Genomic DNA, 20,593 nt, shown 5'->3' on the forward strand with positions numbered 1-20,593 from the left:
CCCCACTAGACGTAGAAGACGTTCTGTGTGGTATCTTGCAAGAAGTCACGACCCTGCAACAAGGACTACAGTACAGAACACTAACTACTCGTACACACAAGCAAATGGCTTACGATAAAGAACAATTATGTTGTGTGTCACCTTGAATTCATCTCACTGCCGGTTGCTTGTCCTCACAAATCTATCTGAGCTGCAGGTCTCGCGATGTTGGTACGCCAAGTGTGCGCATTCACTGGGTTCTTCTGGTAGACGTTGGCTTCGAAGAACTTGTCGTGAGCCGCACACTTGAAGTTCTTGTACCTAGAGTGCGATTAGTTACAAATGTTCCCGATCCATTATCCTCGCTGCACTCACGTGTTCAGCTTCTCAAAGTCCGCATCAATGAGCCATTGCTCAGTCACCTCAGCGAATGTGCCATCGAAACCGGTAACGAAATATCTCTTGCTTTCCAGCGGGCCCCAGTTGGTTTGCTTGACAACTTGAACTGCGAATTTAATGTTGGCCGCTGACGGCGCAGTACCAGTGTCGGTTGCTTTGGGGTAGCCTGCCCAGTCCATGAAGATCTCGAACTTGGATTCGTGGGACAGATAACGGTTCCTATATCCCTGGATATTTGAGCAGCAGAAGATCGAGATCATTATTGGCAAGCAAATTTCATAGCCGTTATAATGAGCGGTTTCTGTGGCAGGGTAATGAGCTTCGCAAATGTGTCGCTTTTATAGTCGCGCAGTGTTTGTTAGCGACTAATCAACCGCAAATATGAACAAAGAAGGCCCATGACGTGCAGTTTGTATCACTGGTTTTTGCGACTGTGGCATAATTGGTGAGAAGGTAAGGCTCAATTCGTCTATACTACACAAACTACAACTAAAGGGTATCGTCTCATCTAATCATAAACACCTAGTTCTTGAGAACGTAGCGGTACCTGGGAAGGCCCTTCTCGAAGTCAACGATGACATCGTTGGCCTCAGACATAGGCCTGACCTGGACCCAAGCCTTGAGGTTGGTCTTCTTGGCCAACTCCAACATGTCGCGGATGTGCTGCCTGGTACCGATCAAGCTACCAGCAATCTTCAAGTTCTTGAAGATGAGGCCCATGGGGGAGAAAGAGGGCAATGGGTCGTCGGGAGCACCGAGCTGAACGAAAGTACCGTTGACGTCGAGGAGGTTGAGGTACTGGTCGAGAGGGAAACCACCGGAGATGGTGGAGATGATGATGTCGAGGCCGGCGGCGTTCTTGTTCATCCAGTCGGGGTCCTCGCCGGTAGCGATGAACTTGTCAGCACCGAGCTCGAGAGCGTCGGCCTTCTTGCTGGAGGAACGGGAGATGGCAACGACCTCGTCGCATCCGAGAGCCTTCGCGAAGAGGAGGGCGAAGTGACCGAGACCACCGATACCGACGACACCGACGCGCTTTCCTGGGCCGGCACCGTAGGAGACGAGAGGGTTGTAGACAGTTACACCACCGCACATGAGGGGAGCGGCGAACTCTGAAGGAAGACCCTCGGGAATGGGAATGGCGAAAGCGGCAGGTCCGCGCCAGTTCTTTGCGTAACCACCCATGGCCTTGTCGCCAGTGCTGTACTTGGCGTTGTAGGTCATGACGAAGTTGTTGCAGTTGCTCTCCTGCTTGGTCTTGCAGGGCCTGCAGCCCTCGCAGCAGTCGCTCTGAGCACCAACACCAACGCGGTCACCGACCTTGAGGTCCTTGACATCGTCTCCTACACGGGTGACCTTTCCGATGATCTCGTGACCGACGACGAGAGGGTAGTCTGAGGGGCCCCAGCCGGAGCGGAGAGTGTGGATGTCGGAGCCGCAGACACCGCAGTGGCTGATCTCCATCTCGATGTCGGTAGACTCGAACTTCTTGGGGGTGTAGTCACCCCATTGCATGTTACCGTCGGCGGCGGAGGGGTCATGGGCGACCCATCCCTTGAAGTCTGGTGAGGAAGACATGATTGTTTGGTGACGTTACTGAAGAGGGAGAGTGATGAGTTGTTGTGAGAGAGTTTAGGATTGTTTGATGAGGTGCAGAACCTTCAGCTGCTTCTCGTCAGTCTTATACCTATACACGTTTTCTAGAAGTTTTCCAGCATTTGTAATACATCAAGAGACGGTATGAGGTTGCCGTTTCGTTATCCTAGTGTTTTGCTCTTTCGCCGATCTACGCCGACGGCATCGGACCCACTTTGACGACGTTTTTGAGCCTCAAGCGGTGCGTGCACAACATATCCGTTAAACCCGCCCTCACCGGTCCGATAAGGGTATGGGTCTGAGGCGACAAGACTGCAAAACTCTCGGACGAGGCTCGCGGTGAAGACGTCAATCTGGGGCCAGTCCCGTAACGTGTATCATCGATCTGCCGCGACACGTGGAAAGCCCAAGGAGGAAGGCGTTTGCGCAACGCTAATCTAGCTCCCGTTGACGTGTCGGGATTTAGAATCGGTTGGAATCTTTCTATGCTTCTAGACCTGGTCGTGTTGTTATGTCAACATCTCAGATATCTCCCTTTGCGTTGACCGCCAAGCTGAACACGCGCGCCGTCTTCAACATACAACCCACCTCATGCCATTGTCTCATGCGCTTGGCCTAATGCTACCGGTTGTTATATCTCTCAGAAAGGGCCGGGGTTGTCATGCACAAGATCGTGTGACCGGAAGTTGCATCATAATAAGTTAGCATTACAGGGTCCAAATAAAGTAATCGCGGATCTCACAAAAGATATTGCAGTCTTATCAGCGCGGAGATATTTCTTCCCATCATGCAAGTTTCTCCTTTATCCACTCAAGACCTTTTTTCAGCACCTGCTTCGCTTCTTCGTACTCTTGCCACTGAAGATTCACTTCGGCCCTTTTACGTTCAAGCGGTTCGCGGCCGGGTATCGAGAGCCTTGCGTCATAGGTTTCGGCGCCATCATCGAGTTTGATCTTGATGATGCGCTCCTCTTCGACATGACCGCAGAGGAGATCCCATACATGTTTCGTCACTTTGTCGAGTAAGAGTGTTGGTTTGTTGTCTTCGTATCGACAGATAAGTGGCAGCTTGATGGAGAATCCGGAGGTGCGAGACCTCATCTCCAGGGATAGTGTTCGTTCCCCGAAACCGTGTTCGGAGCCATACAACGCCTCATCCAGGGCCTTTAGCGCACTTGCCCTCATAGACACTGTAAGCTTTTTTAAAGACATAGAAAATCAGCTAGCCAGAGTATGTGTGTAGAAGTTGAATGTGAGTTGCTTCGCGCAGATGACAAGGATCTTAGGTACTGTGTATTCTGCTTACCGGTAAGCAAGCCCAAGATTGCGCTGAAGTCACGCCTGCGGTTAGAGTGACCGTGCAAAAATCTGTTATAGTCGCTCAATGACAAGTCATATGTAGCTTGATAGAATCTTTGAAGGCGTGAGTTGGGCAGCGCCACGACTGCACCACGAGGCGTTTTAGCGTAGCACTTCCAGGCGCTGCGTCTGCGGGTATGTGAAGCATGGCGTTGAATTCTGGATACCAATATAAATAGATCAACAAATTTCACAAGCTGCCGATAATGTGGCGATGAAGAACAATGGCTATATTGAACTGCAGCTGTTGCATCGTGAAGATTGTTGGTGTTGAGATCTCGGGAGACATGGGCCGAAGCGGAGATGACGTCTAGCGTCTTGGCAGTCGTCATAGCCCAAGCTCTCGGTGGCAGACGATTTCGGAGAAACCACCTGGGCACGATGCCCTTCTACAGTCCCGAATTCGAACGTGTGACGTCTGGAGTCCACGTGAAAACGAGCATTATGGGGTCAGTACGGGTCCATGTCTTCAGATGATTGAGACAACGACCACGACTACAAGACATCAGCAAGACCGCCTTCTTCACTATGTCTAGGTGACTGTATAACATTTGCATGTGCGACAAACAGAGAGTTCAGGTCTCACACCATGTAAGCTAAAACAAAGAAACCAATATTTATTTCATTTACAATGTATGCCCGTTAGAGCTTCACTCAAAATCTGACAACACCATCCCTCTCCGTCAATATTCGCGGTGCGCGAGTCGGAATTCGCCGAATTTACTATCGACACGCCTCCAACAAGTGTAAAATATGGCGTCTGCCGAGCCCTTGACCAACAAGCACGCCGTGGGCGACCAGACTGAAGCTGATGCGGTGTCCGTCATTAGCGATGATGAAGGCATTGAAGAAGACTTGCGGAAAGATGTCCCGCTACCGCCAGAAGTCAAACGCGGACCTGAAGATGAGCCCTTCGAAACTCTTAAGCACAAGGCTTCACAGCTCATCCTCGATCTATTTCCTGGTTATTGCGCCCGAGACGTGAAGATTGAACGCATGCAAGACGGAGAAAACAACCGCTTCCTCAGCGTCACGCTTTGCAAGATCCCGCCTAAAGCGCCATGGTACACGACTCAGAGGATTTTCGAACTACTTCAGCCATGTCTTACAGGTCGGCCGACACGTCAAAACAAGCGAAAGCGTCTTGTTCTTCGCATACCACACAATCCTGATCAAAGCATGCACCATCAAGCTGCCATGCTAGCGTATCTGGGCATGAAGCTCGAATATCCGGTCCCCAAGATTGTCACATTTGATGCGACCGCAGATAACGCGCTAGGTCGATCATACATGCTCCAAAAGCGGCTGCCTGGCCAACGCCTGGACGCCCTCTGGCCAACGTTGAACCAAGCCCAGCGACTCAGTGCCGTGCGAGCCATGTCCGCCGTCTTGTTAGATGTAAGGAAGATACGGAACAAGTGCCCTGGTCTCATCGGCGTTCGCAACACGACCTACGATCTCAAGAACGATTTCGTCAGCACGGAGCCGATACCCATCCCCCGTTTCAGAAACACCACCAACCAAGTAAACTTCAACGTCGCACGTTCAGAGCCACAAAGCACAAAAGACTTCTTGCTCGATCTCTGTGCTCGCCAGCGTTCTTATTCGACTGCTGCGAAACAACCTGGTGGCAAAGAAGTCTGGGTTAGGATCGCCAAAGTGATTGAGACATTACATGAGTCCGGCCTCATTCCGGATTCTTCACCGTTCCACTTCTACCATGGCGACTTCAATGCACGCAATCTTCTCGCCTCTATCACTTCGAAGTCAGAAATAGCGATCACTGGAATCGTAGGCTGGGATTTCGCGCTATTTGCGCCGGCTTTCATGAGCACGCGCGCGCCGTTCTTCCTATGGAGTGGCAATGTTGGCGAAAGAGGCGAGGAAGGCGGTGCGTTGGTCGAACCGGAGGAGGCGGATTTGTTGGAGGCTAAGCGCGCTTTTGAAAGCGTTGTGGGCGAGGGCTTCCTGAAAGAGGCGTACTCCCCAGCATTGGTTCTCGCGCGCCGGTTGTGGCGCTTTCTGGCCAGTGGTTTCACGAATGGAGCGGATATCTTTCTTGCGGAAGAGATTGTGGAGGAGTTCGAGAGGTTACATTCATCAGCGTAGGCTGGGTGTGGATGTGCAGTAGGGAGCTATCGTGACGTAGGGTCAGATCGTTCGACGATGCGGTGGTAGCCGGCTAGAAAAACCCCAATTTCGTAGTTCAACAGTAACGCGTTGTGATTGTACTAGGTGTTGATTAGGCAGCAAAGACAAAGAGGCTTTCTTCTCTGCAACGAGGTCGCTATGCCATCGCTTCCACCCCATATACAGGCATTCAGATTGGTATACTTACAGTCAGTCATCATCGCGCTCTTTGAGGACAGAAGTTCTGTGATCAAGATCATACGCATCGTCGTATGTATCGAAGAAAGCGGGTTTCGAGATACCCTGTAGTTGGTGGCCACACGGTTGCCAGCTATTCGATTCCCAGCCATCTGGACAATAGAGGTGCTGCTTGTACTCATTCGCAATCTCTTCGTTCGCTGTAGGCCATGCTTCAATAAAAGCTGGTAGAACTGTACACTTATAGTCAGTACCCGGAACGAGACATGCCAGTTGTGGGGTTGGCCTTACTATCTCCACAAGTGCGAACCTTGATGACAAAGTCAAAGTGAATCCCGCATTGTCTGCACTGGATGGCATATTCGTGGAAGTTGAAGTGTGCGTCAATCTCCGTCTCTGAGACGTCATGATTCTCGCCCAGCACATACATTATGATGCCAAATTTCTGAAGACGAATGCTGCCACTCTGACATGCATCAAGTAGGCTTTGGACATGTGGATCGCATTGAGGTCGTTCATACCGCAAGTCAAACACGCCTCGCCCGCCGCAAGAGTCCCAGCCTTTGCTGAGTACGAGTGTTTCCAGACCCATTGGCAGAAGCTTGTCGAGACTTCGCTCTTCCGGCTTGTCGAAAGGACCTAGCGTGGGTCAGCAAGTTACAGATCAATGACGGGTATTGCATACTAATCAAGAGTTCAAACGGTACAGCAAGATACCGCAGACTGGCAAACTTTTGGAGTGTACCCAACCTCGTATCGCTGTATTCACGGCGTTCGCACAACTCCAGAGCTTGAAGTCCGGGTTGTAGCGTCTCCAACAAGGCCTTAGCCTCAGACCACTGCCACTGAGTATTGCCTGTGGCATATGTTGACGACCCCCAAGAGAAGGATGTAAGTGCCTTGCATGAGCCAATAAGATTTTCCAACAATTCAAGATCACACTCGAAGTTTTCCAGTCGTATTTTTTCGACCTTGGACCTCTTCGGGGGACATCCCCAGGAAAAAGGGGGGTCGCTGAGACTGGGTTCAAGATAATCGTGGTCTGACAGGACTACTTCCCGTAGAGAGTCTAGCCGAAGGATGGGCGCTAGCCAATTGATGTGCAATCCTTGCATTCGGATACTCAGTCTTTTCAGCCTTGTGAACTGGTGCACACGACCATAAGGTATCCCTAGGCTTGCGGAGAAAAGAGGTAATAACGCCGCCTGTGGCTGGCGCTGGACCCAACTCCGATTCTCTCCTTCGGCACGTGCTGCTCCTGGACAACAATTCAGGGCGACGGTCTCGATGTTGGGCGTGAGCCACAGGATCAAGGCTGACTCCAAAGCACTGAATGCGTCTTCACCTTTGCGGAAAAGTGTAGCATATTCTTCGTTAGGAATGCCGAGACTCTCAATCTTAGAGCAAATCATCTGTATGTCTTGAAAGCTGCGGATGTGAGAGCTCATGTGCTCGTCTCCGACAGATACCTGGCCAACCTCTTTCATCTCTTTTACCAACGCACCTAGCGCAGGGTTGGTGATCAGACTCCTGATGAATCGGGTTGATGGTTCGGTATCGTAGCAATGATCATACTTTCTATACATCATGGTTGTGGCGGCGCGGTTAAGAGAGCGGCATGTCAGAGCTACCGATGCATAGTCGAGAATCGGCCGTCGGGGCCGGATTGCGTCGCCTTCGAGGTCTGTCACTGTAAATTTACTCGTTGGGTGCACAATATCGGGGAGGTATTCCAGGATTCTCAGTAGTATCTCGTCCGGTAGTGTACTGATGTAATCTCCCTTGTTTGTCGATGTGTCCTTCGAAAGCGGGAGGGATTCTGACAGGCTAACGCCGCCTCTGGCAAGGCTCCTTGTGGTCGGCCGTTCGCGGTCCGTCGCCTTAACCATGGTGATTGATGGGACTTTCGAAGTATGGGTCGTTGTAGAGACGTATGTGCCTGGAGAGGATGGGATGGATCGCACGAAGGCGGGCCCCGGCGGTCAAGCTCCCGAGGTCGCTCCGGTTGCCGCTAAAAACCAAGTTTGACCCCACCCGGCTGCTCCGCCGACGCGTCGGTTTCGCGTTCGCCGCGACGCGCATCTTGGCGACACTTGATCACGACATCGACACTCAACAGTATATACGAGACTCACTTTTGGACGCGGTCAAATCGTCTGCACCTTAATTTTTCCAACAATAAAATAACACAGCTATTTTGCCAGCGCCGCTGATGCATCGAGCCTCAAGTCCTCCTTAAGCAGCCACCGTCTGTACATGGAAAGGATAATCTGTGTATCCCTTTTGCGGCGGATCAGCGCCATAGAAGGTATTGCGATCATACTGATTCAGCTCTAGGCCCTCAGCGAGGCGCTTGGGCAGATCCGGGTTCGCTATGAACCACCGACCGAATATGACGAAGTCAGCATCTCCGGACTCTACCTTCGGCGCGGCATTGTCTCTATTGAACCCACCAGCCGCAATGAACTTCACGCCACCCTTCTTTAAGATGTTTCGGAAGTTGACGAGTGTGTTGCCCTTGACCTTGACCGTCGCCTCCGCCTCCACGCCCTTGCCTCCTTGTGTGGTGTAAGCGGCCAGAGCGTCCATCTTGGCTTGCTCGTCGAGGACTTCATCGAAGCGCGGTTCGACCCTGGCTATCATCAGCATCAGCCTGGGGACCCAAGTGGTTCAACTCACATGTGGACATATGCCGGCCTCTCACCCTGCGGAAGCGACGCGATCTTCTCGCATAGGTACTCCCAGTGATCGTTGGGATTGCTATCCTTGGTGTTCTGGAAATAGTTGTATGGGCTGAGACGGATGCCAACTCTGTCAGCACCAATGGCTTTGGAGCAGGCTTGGATGACTTCAAGCGGAAAGCGACTGCGACCTTCGATTGACCCACCATACTGGTCCGTTCTCTTGTTGACATTGTCGTGTAGGAACTGATCAAGCAAGTACCCATTCGCGCCGTGGATCTCGATACCGTCAAAACCGGCCCCAACCGCCTTCTTCGCGGCTTCTGCCCAGGTCTTTGTCAACCCTTCGATTTCTTCAACAGTCAATGGCTTAGGTGGATGATCGGCGCACGCGACACCGTCAAGCCAACTACCTTCCATAGGCACGTCGCTTGAGCTGACCGTTGGCGCTCCGGCCCGGAAGGACGGTGGACTAGCACGTCCAGTATGCCACAGCTGGCAGAAGATGTATCCGCCTTTTGCGTGGACAGCATCCGTGACCTTCTTCCAGCCGGCAATCTGGGAGTCCGAGAATACACCCGGTACACCTGGGTATCCGCTGGCCTAGTACAAGTCAGCACGTTTGCTTCGACTGGTCGCGCACTACCCACGTATTTGGCAATGTCAGTGGCCTCTGTCAATTGCAATCCGCCCTTGCTTGCGCGTTGGCTGTAATACTCAACGTGTAGCTCTTTCGGTACGAACACTCCATCTTCTTCTTTGGTTGCTCGCATGCGTGTCAATGGCGCCTGCACTATTCTGTGCTCGAGATCCAGAGAGCCGAGTTTGAACGGCGAGAAGAGCGCAGTCTCTTTGAGTGGCTTGAAGCCTGTCGGGCTATCTGCTTTCGGCATATTTGTCGGTATCGCACTTGCACTGATGACTGCGAAAAGGAGAGAATGAAGTCGTTGCTGCCACAGAAGATTTGTAACAGCTACATGGCTGCTGCTCAGGGTCTCCTATGTACCTGGCGCTAGTGCCAGAAACGGTGGTCGCCATCGCCGCAGATCCCATGTTGGGGAGTGGTGTTTGCAGATACAGAAATGGGGGAGGGACAGATGCAGCCAAGCGTATGACGAGGCTGGTGTTTGCGGAGTACGAACGAACAGCCATCTGTACGACGCTGTTGCGCTGTGGTCCAAGAGTGGGGTACTGCGGGCCCGGCCATCGGAAAGGCGAAATCGTCTATTATCGGAACAGTCGTCTCGCGCCAACAGACCAATCAGCGATAGCATTACGTGAGAAAGGTGTGAATACTGCGGAAACGGGTGTTGCGTAAGGATATTATGAAGAGAACATCGCGTTCTCTATCGCTTCGGCCTCATTACCTGTCTGCTTGAGTTTGACACCCGTCATGTCTCTGCCGATTCCGCCGAAAAGCAGTGCAGATCCGCCGCGGGGCCTTTCCGCTACCGAAGCCCTTACACCTCTCATCGAGACGACATTCAGAACACCGGACATAACAACGTGGATTAACGGAAGGAAAACAATCATCACCAATCCAAACCCGCACTGGACTCTGCTGGACTACATCCGCGCTCAGCCGGACCTCAAAGGCACGAAGCTAGGGTGTGGCGAGGGTGGATGCGGCGCATGCACTGTTGTTCTGCAGGTTGCAGATTGGCAGTCTGAAAAGAAGGCAATCAAGCATCTATCAGTAAACGCGTGCCTATTCCCTCTAGTTGGTATCGATGGCAAGCATGTCATCACCGTGGAAGGCATCGGCAATGTTGGCAGACCGCATCCTCTGCAAGAGAGGATCGCGAAGTTGCACGGCAGCCAGTGTGGCTTCTGTAAGTCAACCAGACGTCATTTCCTGCATTCATACTGACTATCTTAATAGGTACGCCTGGTATCGTGATGAGTCTGTACGCAGTGGTGCGCAACGCGTACAACCCTGAGACGAAGAAGTTCCACCTCAGCGCTCGAGAGATCGAGATGGAGGGCCACTTGGACGGCAACTTGTGCCGCTGTACAGGTTACAAGCCGATACTTCAAGCTGCAAAGACATTCGTCACCGAGGATCTGAAAGGTCAATTGGCAGAAGAAGACGAGCCAACAACTGCCGACGCCGAGAAGTTCGAGAAAGATGTCATTGATCTGACTCGCAATGGCTGTGCAGGTCCTTCCAAGGTCTCCTGCGGGCGACCGGGTGGCTGCTGTAGGGATAGCCCGTCCGACAGCAGCTCAACAGACACCAAGTCAGATACCTCGTCACCTCCAACGGAGCCAACATCGGCGTCAGAAGACGAGCACATCACTGCCGTTCTGGATGCAAAAGCACAGCCGCAACCGGATCTCGAGATTAGCGGCGCAGACTACGCGAAACCGCTGAAGAGTAAAGAGCATGGTGCGGCTGCCGAATCTAAGACTGTCACATCCACATTCGAGGCACCGGCGGCGACATCAGAGAAGGGTGTCCCGAAGATCGAGTTCTCTGAATATGTTCCTGATACCGAGCTCATCTTCCCTCCTGCGTTATGGAAGTATGAGCCGCAGCCGCTATGTTACGGTAACGACAAGAAGATCTGGTTTCGTCCTACAAAGCTCGAGCAACTTGTGCATTTGAAAGATGCATACCCCTCAGCCAAGCTCATCGGCGGTGCCAGTGAAGTTCAAGTGGAAGTCCGATTCAAGAACTCCGACTTTGCTGTTTCAGTCTACATCTCAGATATACCAGAACTAAAGCAAACGCGGATGCCAAAGCATGCTGAGCTTGAGACAGCCAAAGAACTCGTCGTTGCGGCGAATACCCCGCTCACTGAGCTTGAGGAGATCTGTAAAAAGGTTTACACAATGCTCGGAAAGCGTGCGATGGTGCTAGAGGCCCTTCGCAAACAATTGCGATATTTCGCGGGTCGTCAGATTCGTAACGTTGCATCATTAGCTGGCAACATTGCAACAGCATCGCCAATCTCCGACGCCAACCCTGTGCTGCTTGTGGCTGGTGCTACCCTCGAAGCTGTGAACAAGAAAGATGGCAGCGTTGATCTCCCGTTGTCAAGTTTCTTCATCGCTTACAGAACCACATCACTCCCGCCTGATGCAACGCTACATCGAATTCGAATCCCTCTACCTCCGGAAGGATCACGAGAGGTTCTCAAGGCTTACAAGCAAGCCAAGCGCAAAGACGACGACATCGCAATCGTCACGGCTGCGTTCCGAGTGCGTTTAAATCCTGACGGCCTAGTGGAGGATGCTTCGATCGTATACGGCGGCATGGCGCCTATGACGAAGGAGTCACCCAAAACCCAGACTGCCCTCTTGGGTAAGCCCTGGTTTCATTCGGAAACCCTTGATGCTGCTCTCACGGCGTTGTTACAGGATTACGATCTTCCATACGGTGTTCCAGGTGGCATGGCAGATTACCGGAAAACGCTTACCCTGTCTCTTTTCTTTCGGTTCTGGCACGAATCTGCTGCTGAGTTTGGTCTTGGCAACGTTGACGAGCAGGTGATTGATGAGATCCACCGGGAGATCTCCAGTGGTGCTCGCGATGATTACAATCCCTACGAGCAGCGCGTAGTAGGTAAGCAGGTGGCGCATCTATCTGCTTTGAAACAGTGCACTGGCGAGGCGGAGTACATCGACGATATGCCACGACTAGATCGTGAGCTATTCGGTGGACTCGTCATGTCGACAAAGGCCCACGCTAAAATCCTGAGCATCGATTGGGAGCGAGCGCTTGAGCTGCCTGGGGTTGTTGGCTACATCGATCGGCACAGCATACCCTCGGATGTCAACATCTGGGGCTCGATCAAAAAGGACGAAGCTTTCTTTGCTGAAGACAAGGTTCTGTGTCACGGTCAGGTCATTGGTATGATCTATGCGGAATCAGCTTTGGAAGCTCAAGCGGCTGCGCGGGCTGTGAAGGTCGAATATGAAGAACTACCCCCCATCCTCACTATCGACGAAGCTATCGCAGCAGAAAGCTACTTTGCACATGGAAAGAATCTGAGGAAGGGCCTTGCAATCGATGACAAGATGGACAACGCCTTCGCCCAATGCGACAAGATATTCGAAGGTGTAAGCCGGCTAGGTGGGCAGGAGCACTTCTACCTCGAGACGAATGCAGCGCTTTCTATACCTTCCGGGGAAGACGGGGCTATGGAGGTCTGGTCGTCGACACAGAACACCATGGAAACTCAGGAGTTTGTTAGCTCGGTGTTGGGTGTGCCAAGCAACCGCGTCAATGCCCGCGTGAAGCGCATGGGAGGCGGTTTCGGTGGTAAGGAGTCTCGCAGTGTGCCGTTCGCCGTATACACAGCGATAGCTGCTAGGAAGGAAAAGCGACCAGTGCGCATCATGCTGAACCGCGATGAAGACATGCTGCTCAGCGGCCAGAGACATCCTTTCCAGGCTCGTTGGAAAGTCGGTGTTTCGAAAGAAGGCAAGCTCATCGCGCTTGAAGCTGATGTCTACAACAACGCTGGCTTCTCTCAAGACATGAGCGGGGCAGTCATGGATCGATGTCTGACGCACTTTGACAACTCTTATGAGTGTCCAAATGTGTTCCTACGTGGTCACGTGTGCAGGACCAATATCCACAGCAACACTGCCTACCGAGGATTCGGAGCGCCTCAAGGCATGTACTTTTCCGAAACCGTCATGTACAACATCTCAGAAGGTCTGGGCATGGATGTCGACGACCTACGATTGAAGAACCTGTACAAGCCTGGACAACACACCCCATTCTTCCAAAAGATCGACGAGGATTGGCACGTTCCGATGCTTTTGCACCAGCTGAGCAAGTCTGCCGACTACGAGAATCGGAAAGCTGCCATCAAAGTCTTCAACTCAAAGAACCGGTGGAGAAAGCGAGGTATCTGCCTCGTTCCTTCAAAGTTTGGTCTTAGCTTTGCGACAGCCCTACATCTCAATCAAGCTGGCGCTTACATCAAGATCTACCATGACGGTAGCGTGCTACTACATCATGGAGGAACAGAGATGGGTCAAGGTCTCTACACGAAGATGTGTCAGATAGCAGCGCAAGAGCTTGGTACCCCGCTCGATGCCATCTACACCCAGGATAGTCAGACATACCAGATTGCGAACGCATCCCCTACCGCTGCGTCATCTGGATCCGATCTGAACGGCATGGCTGTCAAGAATGCATGCGATCAGATAAACGAACGCTTAAGACCGTATCGCGAGAAGCTAGGAAAAGATGCGCCACTGAAAGCGCTCGCTCATGCCGCTTATGTCGATCGTGTCAACCTTGCTGCGAACGGCTTTTGGAAGATGCCAAAGGTCGGGTACACCTGGGGCGACACAAATTTGGAAACCGTCAAGCCCATGTACTACTACTGGACCCAAGGAGCGTGTTGTTCTGAAGTCGAACTTGATCTACTTACTGGCGACCACACTGTGCTACGCTCCGACATCATGATGGTAAGCGCTACTGCACATGCATCCATTTCAACATACTAACGAAGCTTCAGGATGTCGGCAACTCCATCAACCCAGCGATAGACTACGGACAGATCGAAGGCGCCTTTATCCAAGGCCAAGGTCTTTTCACGATCGAAGAGACACTCTGGACTCGAAACGGCCAGCTCTTCACTCGGGGCCCTGGTACATACAAGATTCCCGGCTTCAGCGATATCCCACAGGTCTTCAACGCCAGTATGCTTCGTCACGATAACGACGGCAACCCGTTGTCGTGGAACCATCTGAGGAGTGTTCAAAGTTCCAAGGGTATTGGTGAGCCACCGCTCTTCCTGGGATCAACGGTCTTCTTCGCGCTGAGAGAGGCGGTGTTGGCGGCGAGGAAGATGAACGGGAAGAATGACCAGGGATGGAATTTGGACAGTCCGGCAACCTGTGAGAGGCTCAGGTTGGCGGTTGGAGATGACCTTGTTGACCGGGCAAGAACGGTAAAGAAAGAGGGTGAGACGAGTTTCTTGGTTGCAGTGACATGATTATGGACATGGGAAAACGCGTTCAACACTTTCATTCATCATTTCGTATCACATACGTATCCATTAATGCACGGCGCTTCCCTTGCTCAGTACGTTTCGAGGTATGACGCGTCCGATAAATGCGTGCTCGACTTCAGTGAGAACACAATTTGATGTAGCAATGCTGTCGCTCACCCAACAACTCCTACAGTAAATACTCTCATTCTTCTCCCAGGGCTTTCATTACAGTGCCGTCGGTTGAGAAATGCCTATCGTGCAGCTTATCGGAAAGCGAAGCCGGTAGCGATGACCTCAGCGGTGGCATGACTAATGGTCGCGCGGCAGTGTGTCAAGTAAGTCGCGTCGGGCCATGATAGAGCAGCTACCAACACCAACCGCATCCCTTGCATCAATGCAGCTTGCCTGAACAGGTTCCTAGAACTCCCGTGTCCTCCAATATGACAGCAGCTCCACATGAGGCCACCATGGTCTACCTAGGTATCGCCATGCGAACCACGCGCGGCGGAGATAGCCGCAAATTCTCCGCACCTAGCTGCTGACGCGCCCGACAATCGAGCAGCATCGTCAACCACAGCCTACGTGCCTGCTGCCCGTTTGCCAGGTCCACACACGAAAATAAAGATGGAATGAACGCGTTTGACGATGGATGTTGATGGCGTTGGGAAACCTCACCCCCACTCTTGGAAATGCGTTCCCAAAGCTACGCCACCACGCGCAACCCCGCCCACTAGCGGCACGACTCAACTCCACACTCGGCCGCGATAGTCGGACTTGTCGACTCCGATAAGCATGGCCTCTATCCGACGCGATATCGTATAGCACTCCGGGAAGCGGAGTCTTGAGCCTCCCTTCACCCCATTTCATCTCCAGTGCCCCCATCCTTTGATCAGATCATCGAAATAATCTCTCAGAATCTGCGCTATGGCATCCACTACTGTCGACAGTGCGAGCTCAGGGACCCGCGGGCGCAAGAGAAGGAACTTGAGCAAGAATGAGGGCAAGAAGTTTGTCTGCACGAATGACGGGTGTGGGCGGTCTTTCACCAGAGCCGAGCATCTGCAAAGGCATTTGCTGAATCATTCGACGGGAGAATACACGTGTGATCGATGCAGGGCTCACTTTAAGCGGAGAGATCTTCTTGGTAAGAATGATGCATTCTTTCCTTGGCTTCGAGAATGTATGGCTGTTTTTGTGCATGAGCTGCTCTTCGCTGAGACGCACGGAACTGCATGCCATCAAAGGTGCCGCGCTCTTTTCGTGCTACAAGATGGAAGACCCTCCCATCATATACCGCATCTAGATTCCTGCTTGTTGGACCTCGCATGTATTGCATCGCGTCTTTGCTCTAGTATTGATCGTGACCGCTAACCTGTTTGCGCAGAGAGGCACATCAGTCGCCATCGGCAAAAAGACGAAGAAGCCGGCGCCGAGGGTTGTGGAGTGCTCAATACCCGAAAGCGAATGTGGAAAGATTCCGAAGGCAAGATAGTCACGAAGAAGCCCAATTTATCTAAAGACGGTCAGGGAACCGGGTCGCTGTCGCTATCGCAAACCGAGGACCTCTTGCAGTCGATGCCAGACTTCGCCGAGTTCGCAACACATCAGGGCCTTCCTATATCACCACCGACATCGAATGGGCCATCCCTACCCCATTCATTGGACGATAGAGACTCCGGTATAGGAATTAACTACCCCCAAACAAACCTCGATCCAAATAGCATTCCTTCATCTAGTTCATACTCACCTACAGATCAGCGCTTCTGGTCCGCCAATACTACGCAGTCATCAACCGAGCCATTTACCTCTGCGGTTTACGACAATGCGCCATTTGACGAGATATTCAATCCAGATACAGCGAGTTCCTTTAATGCGCCCTTTACAACCATGAGCAACTACAATTGGCTTTTTGATATGGACTGGACGCGGAACGATCAGGTTCAACAACCGATCATAGAGGACCCATTCTCTGCCTTACCCTTTGAAAACAATACGGTCTCTGAATCGATTCAGGGTTTAGATTTCCAACTGGAACAGGTGGATATGGAAGGTTCGCTATCGACGGTCGGCCAGTTTGGCTCACTTCCGTCCCAGCCAAATAAGTCTCTTCATGACCAAAACCACCACTCACCAACTGCGCAATTGATCACGCCGCCAATCGATAAAGCGCACAAAACAGCTGGTTCGCCGTCTAATCACGAGCCCTCCGGACCAACGACAGACAACAATGCTTTCCTCGACGTTGAGCGACCACTGTCTTTGCTGCAGCCATCGCGAAGCCTACCGATCATTGATGAGCTAGCTCGTCAGCAGCTACTTGACCTCATTGACATCGTACAGCCTACTGTACCAGACGGCAGTATAGTCATGCGCGACCACCCGCTGCTCTCGTTATCATGCTTGCAAACATACTGCGATTTGTTCTTCACGCGTTTCAACACCACGTATCCATTGATACATATGTCTACGTTTGACCCGTCAGAGGTCGATACACTTCTCCTTGTATCAGTCTTGCTACTAGGCGCAACATATGGAGAGAAAGACGCACACCAGCTCGCAGTAAGTAAATACGCCATGTGGTCTTCAAGCTCCGACTGACTCGAACTAGGTATGCATCCATGACGTGCTGCGGCCACAGATCTTTGCCAATGCCGGTTTTTCGGCGAAGCCAGATCTCTGGGTCCTTCAAACTATCCTATTGGTCGAGTGCTTTGGCAAAAGCAGAGCCGGACAAAAGCAACACGACATGTCGCATCTCTTCCACGGCTTACTCATCAACCTCATTCGGCGGAGCGATTGCCAAAGTATCCGGCCACCAACACCGGAAGAAGCCACGGATGATCTTGAAGATGACTGGCGGACATGGTGCGAAGCAGAGCAAAAGAAGAGGTATGTATTCATCAACTGAACCCTCACGGCACCTAGCTCAAAGTGCGCAGGCTAGCGTTCCTATGCTTCATGTGGGATACGCAACACGCAGTGCTTTTCTGCCAGTCACTTTGCATGTCCGCTTTTGAACTCCGTTCCAACATGCCATGCGATCAGGCCATCTGGGAGGCCGACTCAGCCGAGACATGGCATCAGTTGCGGCAGAGGCAGCCAACGACCCCATTGTTCCTATCCTGTCTGAAGATGTATCTTCACCCCGATGCTGCGACTATCCCCAAGAACCTGAATGCGTTGTCCCGGTCGTTACTTCTACATGGCCTAATGTCTGTAGCATGGGATATGCAACGGCGCGACCAAACATCGCTGGGCGTCATTGAGTCGAATCCACTCGGCAATTGGCAAGCTCGTGTCGCAGCCTCGTATTCCGCGTGGCACGCAGACTACACTGCTTTCTGCGCCGCATATCTTTCGTCGCTTTCGTCATCCACACCCTTCCTCGCTAAAGAATTCCACGTCTGCCGCACAGCTACACTAGCGCTTTATCACGCCGCGCACATCTTGCTCCACACACCCTTCCTGGACCTCCAAATCTACGCCGGATCGCGACATATTCTCGGCCGCCCAGTCGCGCGCCATGACTACGCACGCTCTCAACGTGTAGTCAAGAAGTGGGTAGCGGAGAACACAGAAGAAGCCGGGAAAGCAGTCTGGCACGCCGCCGCTCTCGTCAGCGAAGGCGTGGAAGTTCTCGACGGCGACCTGAGCTGTTCAGACATTAGCGGAGGGAGACTTTGGCACCACCCCTGGGCCGTGTACCTTGGTACGTTGGTGGTATGGGGTGTATGGTATGCTCGGCCAACTCCACCACCACCATCTGGAGATCAATTACCGCATCATCTTCAGCATCTACACGACGAGGATGAGATTATCTGGGATCCTGCTGCGGAAATGAAGACGTTGCTTAGCGCCATTCTTGTAGCTCAGCCTGAGAAGCTGCTTGAAACCGACAGTGAAGGCGTTTTCGCTGGCGGCATGGGGAAGAGGGGGACGAATGGGCTTGCAGCTGTGGTGAGCAAGTGTTTGAGTAAGGTGCGGTGGGCTGTCGTTCATGATGGTATGATGGTTCTTAGAGGGCTTGTACAGTGGCGTTTAGTTGGCGGTAGTGGTGGCCTATGAAATGCCAAGATCGAGAAATTCAATCGCGGCATCTATCTCTTCAGCACCTAGTCGCTTCCTTCTCCCCGTGTAATCCCAAGCCATCTATGACGGTGACCAAGAGTCCTCGCAGGCTTCTTATATGGCCACAGTCTGTACACCTTTGCTGGTCTGGCCGGTCTGTCATCGTTGGCGGTCGAGGATGGGGTTGAAGTACCCGAAACAGTGATGGACGTGCGCATGTTTCCTGCGTGTTTGGTGACCTCGGCAGTCGATTCAGTTGTCGGGCTATCGTGCGTGGTTGCGTATTCTTCATAGAGTGTTTTCACCAGACTAGCAGCCCAGGACGAGTCACCTAGCCCCAAGCGATATCGAATGGACGAACCGAGCGCAAAGGCCTTTAGCTCGCTAGCCAAGTTCAGCTCAAACTCAACGTACTCTGCTCTGGCGGCGGCCTTTGACTCCTGGTGTATACGCTCGATACGTGATTTCTCTGCCCGATACCGCTTCGTGTGGGTTGATGTACAGGAGTGATACAATCGAGTTTTCGCAATCTTGAGCTGCTTGTTTGCGGCCGAATATCTCTGGGCGGCCAACTGCCTCGGGCCAGCGCACTCATCTAAATACCTCTTGCCATATGCTGTTAGCAGATCTCTGTACTTTTGCGTCAAAATGACGAGGGAGCTATCTTCAACAAGCCAAGCAATGCTCTGAGCATCAGCAAGCAACTCCTCAAGACGGTCCAGATTCACCTCCGAGAACTCGTGTGCATACGCATTGCGGATGAAGCGAAGAGATTCAAGCCTTCTCTGGATGATTTTATATAGATCGCGCCAATGCTCGTCCTCGTCCAGGAGCTTTTCAAAGTCCTTGATAGATAAACCTTCGGGGTCATTCAAGTTCTTCTCTTGCATTACATCGGGAAACTGACGTCGGCCAAATACGAAAATAGCTCGTTTGAACCTTTCGTGAACATCACCCAGAATGTGGTGTTGGACTTGGTACGGCACCATGACCATGACGGGTTTCGAAGCTCCACGGACCTGAGTGGACTCCGGACTAGAGCCCAACTGCTGACCTGTCGTGTCTGTCTCTGGCTCGAAGGACAATACAGACGTTTTTTCTGCAAGGAGTCTCTCAAGATAGTCGCCGGAAAAGAGCAGCTTAAGGCTAGTAACCTTGTTTTGCTTTTCAAGGATATATTTTGACATCCCATCAAGCTTTGTTGTTGGCTTCAGGTATTCCAGTGTTTCATTGTAGAACGAACTCTGAGCTGCGCGCCAACGCTCCATCTGTTTGATCTCCTGTTGTAGAGTAGAGTGAGAGACTCTTGTGAACGGATTAAAGGGCCGCCCCAAGGTCGCAGTATCGATGGATGCATGCCCCAGTATTCGAAGCTGTCGGTACGATCGGTCGATGTGGTGCAGGAGTGCAGAAATCTCGCGTTGCTGAAGGCTCTTTGCTGAGCCCCTAGTTTCGTATTCTCGTACCTTCGCCAACAGTATCGCGGTCGTTTCACGAAAGAGCCTTGTTTGCTCATCCCGCGGTAGCCTTGGGGCAACGCGCGTAAACCAACCTTTTGCCATGTACTCATCATTGGCAAGCGACCTCTCAACGAAATCCGTGAAAGATTTTCGGGGCTCCGCCTTCTCCCCCTCTGGATCCGTGCCAGGAGTCTCGTCACTTGCTTTGATCTGCTTCTCAAATTCAACGATATGATCTTTGTGCTTACACAAGAGCCGGAGTCGGCGCCTTAAGCGATCCCGTGGTGCCTTTTGTCCTGGCACTGTGCGCTTGTACATTGATCTCGTCAGTATGATATGAGGCCGCAAAAGCTCCAACAATGCAAGAGCCGCTGCTCTCTTATCAGAGGGTGTAGGCAAGAGTTTAACGTAATGCATCCATGGCATCGTGATCGGGAAGCTTCTGTCGTCATCGATCGCAGCGCTAATCGATTGAATTGCAGCTTCATGCCGTGCTTTGGCCTCTGATGTCACTTCGTGTACAACATCTGCATCGTGCTTCGTACTTGTATCCAGGACTGTCCCGTCGCCCATTGATGGGTCGTGTTGCTGGGTGGCACGCGTCTCTTCCTCATCATCTCGCTTCTGCAACCCTTGCGACGACCACCTTGACGACGAGAATTGTATGCCTGCTGGCCTGAGCGAAACTAGAGCCTTGCTGTTCCAGCTTTGTCCCAGCGATGACGTTGCTGTACTTCGTGACGCAAGCCATGCTCGGCAACTTGCGT

General features: G+C 52.2%; 8 protein-coding genes across 8 annotated transcripts; 3 read left to right on the forward strand and 5 right to left on the reverse strand.

Moving 5' to 3' along the window:
- Positions 1-173: 173 nt before the first annotated feature.
- J4E93_008472 (uncharacterized protein) lies at positions 174-638 on the reverse strand (the record flags this gene model as incomplete). Its single annotated transcript, XM_049346371.1, has 2 exons — positions 174-300; positions 355-638. The coding sequence occupies 2 exons, from the start codon at positions 636-638 to the stop codon at positions 174-176; spliced, it is 411 nt and encodes a 136-aa protein (XP_049196261.1).
- A 262-nt stretch (positions 639-900) lies between these two features.
- J4E93_008473 (uncharacterized protein) lies at positions 901-1,956 on the reverse strand (the record flags this gene model as incomplete). The annotated part of the gene is made up of 1 exon (XM_049346372.1): positions 901-1,956. One exon carries the CDS (start codon positions 1,954-1,956, stop codon positions 901-903), a length of 1,056 nt encoding a protein of 351 aa, XP_049196262.1.
- Positions 1,957-4,085: 2,129 nt separating this feature from the next.
- J4E93_008474 (uncharacterized protein) lies at positions 4,086-5,441 on the forward strand (the record flags this gene model as incomplete). The annotated part of the gene is made up of 1 exon (XM_049346373.1): positions 4,086-5,441. The coding sequence occupies one exon, from the start codon at positions 4,086-4,088 to the stop codon at positions 5,439-5,441; it is 1,356 nt and encodes a 451-aa protein (XP_049196263.1).
- A 231-nt stretch (positions 5,442-5,672) lies between these two features.
- On the reverse strand, positions 5,673-7,549 carry J4E93_008475 (uncharacterized protein; the record flags this gene model as incomplete). Its single annotated transcript, XM_049346374.1, has 4 exons — positions 5,673-5,893; positions 5,952-6,299; positions 6,346-6,499; positions 6,941-7,549. 4 exons carry the CDS (start codon positions 7,547-7,549, stop codon positions 5,673-5,675), a joined length of 1,332 nt encoding a protein of 443 aa, XP_049196264.1.
- Positions 7,550-7,895: 346 nt separating this feature from the next.
- Positions 7,896-9,234, reverse strand: J4E93_008476 (uncharacterized protein; the record flags this gene model as incomplete). Its single annotated transcript, XM_049346375.1, has 3 exons — positions 7,896-8,292; positions 8,340-8,944; positions 8,992-9,234. The coding sequence occupies 3 exons, from the start codon at positions 9,232-9,234 to the stop codon at positions 7,896-7,898; spliced, it is 1,245 nt and encodes a 414-aa protein (XP_049196265.1).
- A 500-nt stretch (positions 9,235-9,734) lies between these two features.
- Positions 9,735-14,301, forward strand: J4E93_008477 (uncharacterized protein; the record flags this gene model as incomplete). The annotated part of the gene is made up of 3 exons (XM_049346376.1): positions 9,735-10,173; positions 10,224-13,771; positions 13,822-14,301. 3 exons carry the CDS (start codon positions 9,735-9,737, stop codon positions 14,299-14,301), a joined length of 4,467 nt encoding a protein of 1,488 aa, XP_049196266.1.
- A 1,884-nt stretch (positions 14,302-16,185) lies between these two features.
- On the forward strand, positions 16,186-17,206 carry J4E93_008478 (uncharacterized protein; the record flags this gene model as incomplete). The annotated part of the gene is made up of 2 exons (XM_049346377.1): positions 16,186-16,857; positions 16,907-17,206. The coding sequence occupies 2 exons, from the start codon at positions 16,186-16,188 to the stop codon at positions 17,204-17,206; spliced, it is 972 nt and encodes a 323-aa protein (XP_049196267.1).
- A 1,204-nt stretch (positions 17,207-18,410) lies between these two features.
- On the reverse strand, positions 18,411-20,399 carry J4E93_008479 (uncharacterized protein; the record flags this gene model as incomplete). Its single annotated transcript, XM_049346378.1, has 1 exon — positions 18,411-20,399. One exon carries the CDS (start codon positions 20,397-20,399, stop codon positions 18,411-18,413), a length of 1,989 nt encoding a protein of 662 aa, XP_049196268.1.
- Between the last annotated feature and the right edge of the window lie 194 nt (positions 20,400-20,593).

Source organism: Alternaria ventricosa (assembly GCF_023758065.1).
Source record: "Alternaria ventricosa strain BMP 2768 chromosome Unknown scaffold_17, whole genome shotgun sequence".
Taxonomy (NCBI): Eukaryota; Fungi; Ascomycota; class Dothideomycetes; order Pleosporales; family Pleosporaceae; genus Alternaria; species Alternaria ventricosa.